The sequence below is a fragment of the Piliocolobus tephrosceles genome, chromosome 10, assembly GCF_002776525.5.
Source record: "Piliocolobus tephrosceles isolate RC106 chromosome 10, ASM277652v3, whole genome shotgun sequence".
NCBI classification, from domain to species: domain Eukaryota; kingdom Metazoa; phylum Chordata; class Mammalia; order Primates; family Cercopithecidae; genus Piliocolobus; species Piliocolobus tephrosceles.
In genome coordinates, this window is record NC_045443.1 from 109789424 (window position 1) to 109803448 (window position 14025).

Consider the following 14025-nt stretch of genomic DNA (forward strand, 5'->3'; position numbering starts at 1 on the left):
GATTATGAGGAGTATCTTTGTGGTGGTCTCTGTATTTCCTGAATTTGAATGTTGGCCTGTCTTGCTAGGTTGGGGAAGTTCTCCTGAATAATATCCTGAAGACTGTTTTCCAACTTGGTTCCATTCTCCCTGTCACTTTCAGGTACACCAATCAAATGTGGTTTGGTCTTTTCACATAGTCCCATATTTCTTGGAGGCTTTGTTCATTCCTTTTCATTCTTTTTTCTCTAATCTTGTCTTCTCACTTTATTTCATTAAGTTGATCTTCAATCTCTGATATCCTTTCTTCCGCCTGATCGATTTGGCTATTGATACTTGTGTATGCTTCATGAAGTTCTTGTGCTGTTTTTTAGCTCCATCAGGTCATTTATGTTATTCACTAAACTGGTTATTCTAGTTAGCAATTCCTCTAACCTTCTTTCAAGTTCTTAGCATCTTTGCATTGGGTTAGAACATGCTCCTTTAGCTCAGAGGAGTTTGTTATTACCCCACCTTCTGAAGCCTACTTCTGTCAATTTGTCAAACTCATTCTCCATCCAGTTTTGTTCTCTCTCTTGCTGGGGAGGAACTGTGATCCTTTGGAGGAGAAGAGGTGTTTTGGCTTTTGGAATTTTCAGCCTTTTGGCGCTGGTTTTTCCTCATCTTTGTGGATTTATCTACCTTTGGTCCTTGATGTTGGTGACCTTTGGATGGGGTTTCGGTGTGGATGTCATTTTTGTTGATGTTGATGCTATTCCTTTCTGTATGTTAAGTTTTTCTTCTAACAGGCCCCTCTGCTGCAGGTCTGCTGGGGTTTGCTGGAGGTCCACTCCAGACCAGTACCAGAACAGCAAAGATTGCTGCCTGTTCCTTCCTCTGGAAGTTTCATCCCAGAGGGGCACCTGCTCGATGCCACCCAGAGCTCTCCTGTATAAGGTGTCTGTCGGCCCCTGCTGGGAGGTATCTCCCAGTCAGGAGGCATGGGGGTCAGGGACCCACTTGAGGAGGCAGTCTGTCTGTTAGCAGAGCTCAAGTGCTGTGCTGGGAGATCGGCTGCTCTCTTCAGAGCTGGCAGGCAGGAATGTTTAAGTCTGCTGAAGCTGCACCCACAGCCACCCCTTCCCCCAGGTGCTCTGTCCCAGGGAGAAGGGAATTTTATCTATCAGCCCCTGACTGGGGCTGCTGCCTTTCTTTCAGTGCTGCCTTGCCCAGAATGGAGGAATCTAGAGAGGCAGTCTGGCTACAGAGGCTTTGCCGAGCTGTGGTGTGCTCCACCCAATTCGAACTTCCTGGCAGTTTTGTTTACACTGTGAGGGGAAAACCCGCCTACTCAAGCCTCAGTAATGGCAGACACCCCTCCCCACAAGAAGCTCGAGCTTCCCAGGTTGACTTCAGACTGCTGTGCTGGCAGTCAGAATTTCAAGCCAGTGGATCTTAGCTTGTTGGGCTCCATGGGGGTGGGATCTGCTGAACTAGACCACTTGGCTCCCTGGCTTCAGCCCCTTTTCCTGGGGAGTGAACTGTTCTGTCTCACTGGCATTCCAGGTGCCACTGGGGTATGAAAAAAAAAGAACTCCTGCAGTTAGCTCGGTGTCTGCCCATACGGCCGCCCAGTTTTGTGCTTGAAACCCAGGGCCCTGGTGGTGTAGGCACGGGAGGGAATCTCTTGGTCTGCAGGTTGCGAAGACTATGGGAAAAGCGTAGTATCTGGGATGGAGTGCACCATTCCTCCTGGCACAGTCCCTCATGACTTCCCTTGGCTAGGGGAGGGAGTTTGCTAACCCCTTGTGCTTCCTGGGTGAGGCAATGCCTCACCCTGCTTCAGCTCGCCCTCTGTAGGCTGTACTCACTGTCTAACCAGTCCCATTGAGATGAGCCAGATACCTCAGTTAGAAATGCAGAAATCACCTGCCTTCTGTGTTGGTCTCGCTGGGAGCTGCAGACCAGAGCTGTTCCTACTTGGTCATCTTGCCACCCTTCCAAAGTTAGCGTTTATGAAGTACAAGAAAGGTGGAGTTGAAAGCATGAGAATAAAGTGACTCTGGGTGAAGACTACCATGGAACAGTAGGAGGGGACAAGCAGGTTACAGAGAACTGAGATTATCCAGAGTATAGCCAACCTGGGTTCCCTGGCCGGTGATGCAGCTGTGCAAGGAGCTGAGTGTTGATCATGAACAGCAGGACTCAGCAAGTCCTCACATCTTTCCTGTATGTCCCTTCTGCACAAGGTAGGTCTACATCCACCACCTGCTCCTGAAGGAGGAGCTGTGTCTGAGGGGCCCAGACTCTGCCACGGTAACAATCCGCTTGAGAAAAATGCCCACACCAGGCCCAAGTGCAAAGACTAGCTGCCAGGACAAAAAGTAGGCAGGGGATGTAGGGTTAGGTTTAGCTTTGATCTTGGATTCCCCTGCCTTCGTAATTTCTACATGCAATGCACAGACTCAAGAGTCAGGTTCGGGGAAGGGTAGTTTAAAAGCCTCATGGGGTAAGAATCACGTCAAATGCCAAGAGACCATAATAATTAGAAACACTTTAATTCCTAGCCACTTGGCAGCACTTAAATATCAGAGCCATCCAAGCATGCCAGTCTTTGAACTTGCTCAGCAAGAGTAGATGATCACACAACTCTTAAGGTAAATCAAAATTAGATGAAGGTTATTTATTGGTGTGACTTTTTTCCTTTAGTGAGCTTCCTTTACACAGCATGGTGTAAATAGCATCAGATTGAATGAAAAGTTTGTTAAATGCAACCATAAATAATTATAATAAATATACATCAAGTAACTTTACAGCACACATTTTTTAGGGCCAAGGTTTGGAACTGTCTGGACCTCAATGTGCTCTCGGAGAAGCAGCCATGTTAGCAGCAGATACCTTACAGCTGTCATCTACTCAAGTGATGGCCAACAGAAGCTTCTGAACTCCTCCTGGGGAGGTAGCTGACAAGTCCATTCAAGGGATGAGGACTAAAGAGAACCAAGAATTTAAAGATACAGGGAGGAAAAACCACTTCTAATAAATCCAAAGGCTCTTTCGTTTTGCAGAAATGAAAATAAAAGGATCCTTGTTGTCAGGAATACATCCTGGATGTGACCCCCCCAAACTCAAGGGAGCTGTGGCTGCTGGGGAGGCAGTGGGCTGACCATCTTCTTTCAAAGCAGGGGAACTGCTTGCGGGCACTCACCTCCAGAGGTGACTTGCATCAAATACAACTGATGCAGCTGTCATGATTAACCCTAGGTCGATTTCATCCTGAGGTCAGGGGATCCTTTCTATAATGGTCCTTGATGCATTTCCTAAGAGTTACAGGGAGGAGATGGATGCTAACGGCTCTATCTCTAGAACTCACAATCTTTCCAGCAGGCCAGGGCACATCTTCTTTCTTGGACCAGCATCCACACTCCAAAACCTTCTAGATAGCACTCATTCAAAACTTCCAATATTCACAATATTATACAATAAATACAGCGATGTGATTCTGTGAGACCTGGCAAGGCCCAAAGTGACAGTGTCCAACAAGCTGGCCTGTGCTGCTCATGAACAGAGTACCATTGGACAAAGACCTATTTGGGGCAAAGATGCACTGGGGCAGTGGGTGAGCCTGGAGGCAGCCCAGCCCTGGCACACACACTTACATGGGGTGACGGGGAGTGCTAGGCAGGGCTGGCCAGAGGGGCAGAAGGACCCCCCTGGAGTCTCCATCTGGACTTGCGTGTCTGGGTCACTAAAGCAGACCCCGAATTGAGCAGAGCACCTCAGTCCACTCTTTTGAAAATGGGGGTGTGGCCCTTTCCCTTGTCCTATGTCACTGCAGGGAGGAAGGGCCATTTCTGAGCATTTTATGCTCCTTTTTTGTGGGGTAGGCTTGAATCATGTGCTTTCCTCTTCAACCAGAGTCTCAGAGGCGGCCCCCACCTGGGCACTGTCTCCCACCTCTGGGTGTCTTCTCACCCCCTGCAGCTGGGATGCACCCAGCTAGGCCCTGTGAATTAAGGTCGGGATGAACCCTTGAGTCTCCTGCTCCTGAGGAGGCTTCAGATGAAAACTGTCAGACTAGGGCCCAGAAGAGACAGATGGCAGATAGGGAGGTTTGGGAGAGGCAGGGAAACCACTGTGGGCTTTTCCTCAGAAAAACCAAGACTGGGAGCAAGTTCTAAAGCAGGAAGATGAACATATAAAGCTCCCTGTGTGTCTCCCATGTTTGGGCAACTGGCCCAGCCACCCCTAGGTGGAGGGAGGCCTGCTGGGGCTGCCTCTGGAGCAACTCCAGCTGGAGGCCAGAGGGGAGGGCTGGCCACAGGCTTGTCTGTGGAGGCGCTCTGCTAAAGCACGGATGCTCTGTGTGGCTGAGGTCATTGTACCCCTGGCTTCCTGCTGGGTGGTTCTGTGATGGGGAACCAGCTGGGGCCTTATGGCATTAGAATCTGGTGGCCACGAGGGACAATGTCCAAGAAGATCAAATTAGACACAAACTGTCTGGGAACTAAACTATCCTACAAATAGACCACAAACAGGCAGCAAAAGAACCAACCCATCACGAAACGTACAAAGACAAAAGGTTAAGTCTTCCAGGAGGCCCTGGAACGTGGACAAAAGTTTGGAAAAGCAAAATGTTGCCAACTCCTCACGCAGGGCCCTGGAGGGACGGGCTGCAGTAGTGGCTTCCCAAGCCGGCAGAGCAGGTGCCTCAGTGACATCCTAATTCTGGGGCTTCCTCCTGTCAGCCACTGAGGGGGTCTTCGCGGTAGTGAATGGCACAACGAAGTTTCTCCAGCATGATTTCCAGAGAGGAGTACTGGGGAAGCTTGATCATGAACATGCAGGTCTCCACGCGGATGTAGCGAGAGTCTGGGGAACCTACAAGAAACCGAGCCAGTGTCAGAGGGTTGGGCCCCCGTCTGTGAGGCTCCCATGGAAGCTGGGCTGGCCTCCGCTTCCAGGTTTGCCTCTTTGGGTAGCCCTAAGCCAATCCTGGCTCCCAGCAGGATGGGGATGAGGACCTGGGAACCTGGGAGAAGTTCTTGGAGGGAAAAGGGGAGAGAGCTGCTGGACAGCGTATGTGCCAAACTGCTGATGGGTTTGTCTGCCCAGCAAATTGTTTTGTTTTGTTTTGTTTTTACCCATTTTCTGCATTTAAAAGTTAGAAGATTTGAAGCATTCTGGATTTTCAGCTTCTTTTAAGATATGAGAAGGTATCTAACAGCAGGCCTGTATGGCTGGTGCCTGCCCGGCCCTAATCCTCAATGATATCTGGGTTTTGGCATGTGGGGCTCCTGTTCATTGTTCTCCCTTCATATGGGGCCTGGCGGCCCCAGTTCCAAACAGAGAAGGGCTAGTGTGTCCCTACTTGGGAAATGGCCAGGGGAGGGCGGTACCTGCTGTGCCATCTGGGGGGGCGATCTTCATGGGGTACGGGGGCACATGGGCGGTGTCGGGGCCCCCATCTTTGCAGGGGCAGGTGAACGGGATGCGCTCCTGGTTGCAGGCAAACTTGATGAACTTGCACAGCTCCTCCTGGGTGAACATCTCCAGGGCCCCCCAGAAGAACTCGATGTGCTGGTCCGTCTCCATCAGCCCCACCTGGTACATGGTGTGGGCCTGGGGAGGAGAGGCCCAGGTGTCAGGAGCCCTGGAACCCCACCTACCCAGTACCTCCCCAGCCCTGGGGTCTGCAGGCCAGGCCCAATCCCAGGGCAGGGTGCAGCGTGTGGGCTGTGAGCACAGGGAGATGACAACGATGACAATGATACAGGTCTGTGGCAAGGACAGAGCTGAGACAGGCCACTGCTGATGCCGGCTGCTGGACTTAAGGGTGACAGGGAGGCAGGCCTGGGGCTCACCACCTCCCCGCCCAGCCTGGCCCTGGGCTGTCTACCTTGAGGAACTCGAGGTTGATGTAGGGGAGGCCGCAGGTGCGCAGCTCCATCTCCAGCGGGCTGAGCGTAGTCAGCAGCTGCAGGGGGATGATGGAGCCCAGGCCAGCCCGCACGGCCGTAACGCACTCCACATTCTGCAGCTCCCGCAGCCGCAGGCTCCGGATGGCTGCCGCATAGATGTCCTTGTTCTCCCACCTGCCCAGGTGAGGGGCACAGGTGAGGGAGAACACCACCAAAGAGGCTGGGTCTGGGAGCCACACCCACTCAGCCGGAGGTCCTGGATCCTCTCTTGGGAGAGGCCTGGGGCCCAGCCGCCCTGGTCATCCCAGTCCTTTCCTGCCTCTGGTGCCGCCACCTCAGAGCTGCTGTTTTCTTAGTAAACCCCTTCTGCTGAGGACCCTCTTTCTTGGCACCCGCCATCCTGCCTCATCTCCCTCCCCTGGTGAAATCCACCTGTCACCTGACCTAGGTCCTCGTGCCATTGCCCAGGAACAGATGCTGCTGTCATACCCTGGCCAGCCCCTGCCAGCCCCCACCACGTGCACACACTCACGCCACAAGGATGTGCCGGCCCCGGCTGCACAGCTCCACCTCCTCGCCCGTCATGGTGAGGTAGGTGAACCTGCAGCAGGGCTTGTTGGGGCTGTCAGGGCTCTCGGTGGCCAGGTGCTGGGAGGCAATCTCAGCGCACAGGGCCTCCAGCTCGGTCTCGTCATTGATCTGGAGGGTGGAGGCAGAGTGAGGCTCATTACAAGGCCATGGGAGGTGGAACCCTGATCCCCAGGTGGCTGGGCAAATCCCAGGTGCAGCTGGTGGGATCTACCCTTGGCCGTGTGGATAGGCATGTGACATGGGCTTGGCCAATCAGAACCTGACATCAGTTCAGGGCCGGGCACGTGACTGAGGCCAGGCTGAAGAGACCCACATTCCAGGCCTTTTCCCATGACTGTTTAGAGGCAGCGATCCTGTCTCACTGGCACAGGCGGACTATAGGATGGGAAACCCTTTACTGCTGGAGGCCACCTCTGCCCATGTGCTGGGAGAGCCTGCCTGAGACTAATTTTGCTTTCTTTGCTTTTTCTTTTCTTTTTTTTTTGAGACAGAATTTTGCTCTTGTTGCCCAGGCTGCAGTGCAGTGGCGCGATCTGGGCTCACTGCAACCTCTGCCTCCTGAGTTCAAGCAATTCTCCTGCCTCAGCCTCCTGAGGAGCTGGGATTACAGGCGCCCACCACCATGCCTGGTTAATTTTCGTATTTTTAGTAGAGACAGGGTTTCGCTATGTTGGTCAGGCTGGTCTCGAACTCCTGACCTCAGGTGATCTACCTGCCTCAGCCTTCCAAAGTGCTGGGATTACAGGCGTGAGCCACTGCACCCAGACCGCTTTTTCTTTTTTTTTTTTTTGAGATGGATTCTCGCTCTGTCAGCTGGAGTGCAGTGGTGCGATCTTGGCTCGCTGCAACCTCCGCCTCCTGGGTTCAAGTAATTCTCTGCCTCAGCCTCCCGAGTAGTTGGGATTACAGGCACCCGCCACCATGCCTGGCTAGTTTTTGTATTTTTAGTAGAGACGGGGTTTCACCATCTTGGCCAGGCTGGTCTTGAACTCCTGACCTTGTGATCCACCCACCTCAGCCTCCCAAAATGCTGGGATTACAGGCGTGAGCCACCGCGCCTGGCCTTTCTTTCTTTCTTTTTTTTTTTTTTTAAAGCAATCTGGATAAGAGGCCTGAGACCAGTACTAGATGACACTGTTTGAACACCTGGATTTGGCCCTGCCTGAAGTCAAACCCATCATGGTTTTTGTTTTAAGAGCAACTAATTTTTTTTTTGAGATGGAGTCTTGCTCTGTTGCCCAGGCTGGAGTGCATCGGCACAATCTTGGCTCACTGTAAGCTCCGCCTCTTGGGTTCAGGTCATTCTCCTGCCTCAACCTCCCAAGCAGCTGGAGACTATAGGCACCTGTCACCACGCCTGGCTAATGTTTTGTATTTTTAGTAGAGACGGGGTTTCACTGTGTTAGCCAGATGGTCTTGATCTCCTGATCTTGTGATCTGCCCACCTAACCCTCCCAAAGTGCTGGGATTACAGGCATGAGCCACCGTGTCCAGTCTAAGAGCAACTAATTTTAAACAATTTTTTCTAAAGCTGGCTGCAGCTGGGATTTCTGTCCCTTGCCACCAGACAGCCCTGACTTAGTCCTGTCTGTGGAGGTGTACAGGCTATTGCCTCCCCACATTTGGCAACCAGAATCAGGGTCCAGGGAAACTCATTCGCACTGTGTCTGCTGGGCTACCTGGGAGACGACAGGGTCGGAACCAAAGGAGACTGACTGCAGCTCAGGGACAGTGACAGGTGGGCGGACATTCAGGTCTAAGCCTGGAGTCTCCTTAGTAGCAACCTCCCTATCCCTTCACTGCAGACACTCCACTGATACAAGTCGAGAGGATTTCTTTCCGGTACACATCCCACAACACCATGTGGTTCTGCACCCCACACCCTCTGGGGCCCTGGCCATCCCTGCAGCCAGGACCCCGCCTCGCATCCCCTGCAGCCCCAGCCTGCGCTGCACCCAGACCCCAGGAGGACTCCTTGGAAGAGTGCAGGAGATGCATAAACCCTCAGTCCACTGTGGGTGTTCTCCTTCCACCCTTTAGACAATGCCTTGTCATCCCTGTTTCTACCGAGAAGCCACTGGCATCCGGGACTCTGGCTCTGCTATTGTCTTGCGATGGCTGCCGAGTGACCCAGGGGGACAACGGCAGAGACCGGGCCAGGCGGTGCCTCAGTCCGCCGCGGAGTATTCTGCTGGCGTACGCAGCAGCAGCCGGCACCTCCTCCACCTGAGGCCCAGGAGGCAGCAGCTTCTGCCAGGCCTCAGGCACGACGTTCACTCTCGTGGCCTTGAGGGGCGCTGGGTGGGATGCTGCCCCCCACACTCGGCCAGGATGGTTCTCTCAGCCGCAGGGTGTGTGGTGCTGGAGAGCCCGGAAGTCAGAGCAGGCAGCCCTGGGCTCCCGGCGGCTCTGCTCCCTGCCAGCTGTGAGGGCCTGGGCAAGTCACCTCCATTTGGTGAGCCTCACCTTCCTCCTGACTTTGTGATGATGATTAAAGCCCTCCACCCTCCACCACGAAGGAGACAAGCCTGGACACTCCCTGAGGACAGGGTGAGCGCCCAGAGCCTGTCTGGCCCATGACAGGGCCTCAGTGACGGCCACTGAGTGAACGGAGGGACTGTGGACCCCATCCACCTCCAGGGGGGTGCTGGGCAACAGCACCATGCTCTCTAAACCTACGGGTGCCCTGGACAGGCAGGAAGGGCTCCATCCTGACGCCTCTCCCTTGGTTGACCTCAGGTGGTCCCAGGGTTGACTCCTGTGCTCTGAGGCCCTGAAACAACTCTTAACCTGCACCCCTACAGCCGTTCCCCCAGTGCCTGTTCACTGAGCTCCAGGAGCCCTTACCCATGGCCAGGTGATGAGCAGCAATGTGGGAGGACCAGCAGGGCTGGTCATGTTACCTCCAATCTCTGCTGCCAGCAGGGAGGGAGGCCAGAGGCCTCTGTCCCTATGAAACAAGCCTTCCTGGCAGATGGCTCACACCCCTAAGGTCCTCTGGGGGATCCCAACCCAGCCTCCGCAGGGAGCTTGGGTCTGCATGGAGGCCTAAGCAAGGTGGCGGGGAGGCCCCAGGCGCTGCACCCCCACCGGAAGAACTGTGCCTTGTACTCACGCTCTCAAACTTCTTGACGTAATTGTAGGTGAGGATGTCCGCTTCCTGCAGGTCTTGCTCAGGGTCCAAGGGCTCGCCCACCAGCGTCTTCCAGAAGGAGGGCAGGAGGTCCAGGGGTAGCGGGACGTCTGCCCGAATAGCAATGCCCAGCAGCTGCCCCAGGAAGTGCAGCAGCTGCTCTTCCCCGTAGGTGATGGGGCTCGGGGTCAGGATATACTTGCCCTGGAAGCGGAGGCGGGCATAAGGTGACCTGGGCATGGGCCTCTGTGCCCGCCAATGAACATGTGTTTCAGGCCACCGCACCCTGTGGCAGGCAGGAGAGAAGTCACTGCAAGCTCCCAGAGCTTGCCCAGGCAGTGTGGCAAGGGCCTGTCCCCACAGATTGGGAGGGTTTCTGAAAAGGTTTAGTTTTGATGAGACACACACTGCCCCGCCACCACCAGCCACTGCGCTGGGACCTGAGCTTGGGGACGTGGAGCCTCCTCTCGGTCTCCGCCTACCTTGTTCTTATTGACAGCTGAGCTGGGGCACAGCAGCAGCAGCGACAGCGAGGAACTCTGCAGCTCCTTACACACCTGCCACAGGAAGTGGCGGAAAGAGCCGCCTGCAGGACAGATGAGAAACATGGACACCTGGGGGCGTCCCAGCGGGAGGTGGCACCGTTCCCTCCCTCTCACCTGCTGGCCAGAGCGGCTACTCTTTCCATGGCCTGCCTGCCGCTGTGGCGGGGTGGAAAGAAGCCACCTCAGGCCTGGGAGGCCTCAGGTCCAATCCTGCTCTCCACTCACTAGCGGGGCCACCCAGCGATACCACAGAGGGCAAGATGTCCCCGAGGCTCAGTCACCTGTCTGTCAAATGGGAGAGTGACCGTACCTTCCCCGAAGGCCATTCGAGGATTCAGTGAGGTCACCGCAGGCCCCCACACAGGCAGCCTCTCACAGCTGCAAGCCTGCCTGAGTTGTGGACTTGTGTGGTCCATGTCTGTCCCCCTGGGCTGCCTGGTTTCACTCAGCACTGCTTCCCCCACTGCCTGGGCTCGCATCTGTCCAGTGACTGTGTAAGTGAATGGACACATGTGTGAATGTGCAAAGGGCAACGGTCACTGCTCATCCTCTTCAAGATGGGCCTTTGGTTTCCTTGCAAATCTCCTCCTCTGGCCTTCCCTGTGTTCCCTATTGGTACCCTGAGGTCAGGGGGCTCTGAGCACAGCTGTGCCCACACCCTGCTTGGTCAGAGCCACATGGAAACCCAGTGTGGGGGCCCAGTGCAGGGACAGATGTTGGGCCTGGCCCTCACCTCTGCTTCAAGGAGAAGCAGGAGCGTCCTGACTGCCCACACCTGGAAGGCCAGGGGCCTGGACCCTGGAACCCCAGTTGGCTGCCTGACCTTGGGAAGTGACTTGGCTTTGTGGAGTCCTAGTTTCCCTGTGTGTAGGCTGGGCCAGGGCTGGCACTCTGGGCAGGTTCACTGCTGTGGGGAGGATAAGGTGTCGAGCGTGAGTCTGGGCTGTCAGTGAACCAGAGCTGTTCTCAGAGAGGCCTAGAAGGCCTGCCCATAGGATGCCAGGGTCCTCTGTCTGGGAGGCAGTTGCGTTCCCATGGGGGCAGATCAGAGGAAAGGGGAGAAGGAGCTGGGTGGGGGCTCCCTCCTGCCTGGACAGCCTTTCCCTCCAGGGTGCCCAGCTGTGGAGAAACTAGGTTTCTTCTGCATCTGCAGTGGAGACATTTCCTGAATGTCTGGGGCTAAGCATGAGAGGGTCACAAGGGAGCACTTGCTCAGCTGCCAGTCCTCATCCCTGCGGAGTGCGATGGTGCCATCTTAACCAACGACTCCCCAACACCCTGCCTCTCATGGGGCACACACAAGCTTTCAGGCCTACCAACTCCTCAGCCAGGGCCCTTCCCGGGGAGGGGGCCAACCGGCACCGAGAAGGCCCTGAGAACAGGTGCCATCCCCAAGCCCAGGAGGGATTGGCTGAGGCTTCCACAGGGGGACGGTCTGGAGGACGTGGGTGTGAGGCCACTCTGGGTGCAGACCAGGCTTCTGCAGCACAGGTGCTGAGGATGCAGCTTTTACTCTTAGGAATGGAGGTCTTGGGCAGCTGGGGCTAAGGCTGGACACTAAACACAGCTCCTTCAGCGGGGAGCCTGGTGGGCCACAACTTACTGGTGCCGTGGACCTCCTCCCCAGTGAAGCGGATGTTGAAGGCATATGTGGGGTCACCACCACTGGCCAGCTTGACACAGAGCTGAGACGACGGCACTGAGGCCAGCTGCCTGGCAGCCTGACAGAAGTAGGAGTTTTCAGAAGCTCTGATTTCCCCTGGAAAGTGAGATGAGCTGATCAAAGCACCCCCCGTGGCAGCCCTCTGCCCTCCCATTGAGGACAGACCCTGGGCCTAGCAGGCCTGTGCCTGTGCCTGGACCCCTGCTCCCTCACTTGGCCCCCTGTGCCTTCTCTGCCCTTAGAACATCTTAGAGCCATCTTAGAGCCTTAGCACTCGTGGCTCCCACCTCTGGAACCTGCCCTCCTGGGCCACCAGTGCTTGGACCCTTCTCATCTTCTAGAAGCTTCCCTCTGCCTCTTGGGGAGGTCCTCGCCCCCCAATTCCTCTCTCGTTTCCTCTGCGCGTATCCCTTCTGTCTGTCTATACGCTGTGGCAGATTCTGGGGAGCCTCCCCAATGCCCTTCTCTCCCTTTCCTTTGATGCTGGAATCCCCATTTTTGGCAGTCGCATGGCTGATCAGAGCAAAGCCTGCCCCATCTGACCCCATGCAGCTAGGCGGGCCCCTGGAAGCCAAGCTCCTTCTGCTATGCCCCTTCCCCGAGCTCCTGAAGGGACCTTCCAGCAGGAAGCCACACACCAGGATGCTCCAGCAGAACGACAGGAGGAACTGCCGCACTAGCCCTGGACCCCCTTCTTCTAGAAGCTTCTTTTATGTTCCAGAAATCCACTAGTGTGTTTAGGCGCTGCCGTTTTGCATTTTTTGCCCTCTGCAGCCAACCTCACCTCCCACAATTTCCAGTGGGTCCAAGGTGATCTCAGGTGCTGCGTGGTCCGCTGTCCTCTGCACAGTGGCATTCAGCACTCGATTCATCACGGTCACCTTCGTGTCATAGAAGATCAGCCCTAAGGAGAGGAGTGTGGGAGAGGCTTGGGTGGGGCTTTGTCCCTTCCTTCCCAGTCCCCGCAAGACTCTCTTCAGGTCCCTGGGTGTGGCACTCTCAGGCCCCCTGGTAGCAGCAGAGCCGGGTCCTGACTGTGGAGGGTGGTGTGTCGCATCCACCCAGCTGCTAAGTGCATTTACCCTTTGTCATTCCCAGGAGACACCCAATTTCCAGAAACAATGCAAAGACACTAGAGTTGCAAGATGGAATGTAGAAAACGATACCTATTTTTAATTTAAAAAGAAGACAAAAAGCTCTGTGTGTGCACACGTGTCTGTTTGGATGTGAAGAGAAAAGTCTGGAAGGATAGATACTCATCTGTTAACAATGTCACTCTGGGATGTAGGGATGTGGAGGCCAGATAGTAAACAGAACTTCATATATTTCTAATTAATCTGAAAACCTTAAAAATAATTTTACTTTTCAGAGCATATGTTACTTTTATAATTAAAGTAACTTCCTTTGGGTGGACCTGTTGCTCCAGAGGAGCCCAGCCTGCTAGATGAAAGGTTTCGGGGGGAAGGCATCTTCCTGGGGGGCTGCCCAAGGACCCTGCCCATGGATTCTGGCCCTGGCGTCTTGCAGGTCACCTCTCTCTTCCTGCAGGGCCAGGGCGGGTGCAGGCACTGACCTTTGGCCTCCTTCAACAGGGCGGCGATGCTATGGGTGTACATAGGTGTCTGGCGCAGCTCCACCAGGGGCAGGAAGAAGGTCTCCAGCGTGGTGTTGAGGGACTGCAGCAAGGCGAAGCGCAGGCGCAGGCTCTCGATGGGCACGTCTGCAGGGCGCAGGAGCAGTCAGGCTGAGATCTTGGCCAGATCGGCTGAGATGCCTGACTCACAGGCAACACAGGGGGTCCCTATCACTGGGAACAGGATTGGTGGATTTTTTACCTGGGACCCTGGAGACGCTGTCAGTGAGTGAGTGGCCCCTGATGTGCCTGTGCCTATGCCAAGCAGACACAAAGGGCGAGGCCCTGGCTGGCCAGATGGAGGTGCTGGCTCTTAAGAAGTCCAAGGCCCCCCTCATCTACCTTCAGGGCCATGCCAGGGCTGTCCACTGTATTATTTTTTGACTTACTATTTTGAAATAATAGGCCGGGCGCGGTGGCTCAAGCCTGTAATCCCAGCACTTTGGGAGGCCGAGACGGGCGGATCGCGAGGTCAGGAGATCGAGACCATCCTGGCTAACACGGTGAAACCCTGTCTCTACTAAAAAATACATAAAACTAGCTGGGACTACAGGCGCCCGCCACCTCGCCCAGCTAGTTTT

At 55.0% G+C, this 14025-nt stretch overlaps 1 protein-coding gene across 5 annotated transcripts in view; it reads right to left on the minus strand.

Moving 5' to 3' along the window:
• Positions 1-2499: 2499 nt before the first annotated feature.
• Positions 2500-14025, minus strand: part of HECTD4 (HECT domain E3 ubiquitin protein ligase 4) — a 228613-nt gene continuing 217087 nt past the window's right edge. For 4 of the 5 annotated variants that reach the window (XM_023203793.1, XM_023203776.3, XM_023203765.3 and 1 more), the window contains exons 68-76: positions 13385-13531; positions 12596-12715; positions 11752-11907; positions 10086-10189; positions 9586-9807; positions 6412-6578; positions 5858-6053; positions 5358-5580; positions 2500-4839 (exon numbers count right to left, since the gene is read on the minus strand). In XM_023203793.1, coding sequence (XP_023059561.1) covers positions 4703-4839; positions 5358-5580; positions 5858-6053; positions 6412-6578; positions 9586-9807; positions 10086-10189; positions 11752-11907; positions 12596-12715; positions 13385-13531 — 1472 coding nt within the window. In that variant the 3' untranslated portion in view covers positions 2500-4702. Of the gene's footprint in view, positions 4840-5357; positions 5581-5857; positions 6054-6411; positions 6579-9585; positions 9808-10085; positions 10190-10458; positions 10639-11751; positions 11908-12595; positions 12716-13384; positions 13532-14025 lie in introns of all 5 variants that reach the window. The other variant, XM_023203754.3, reaches the window with a different exon arrangement.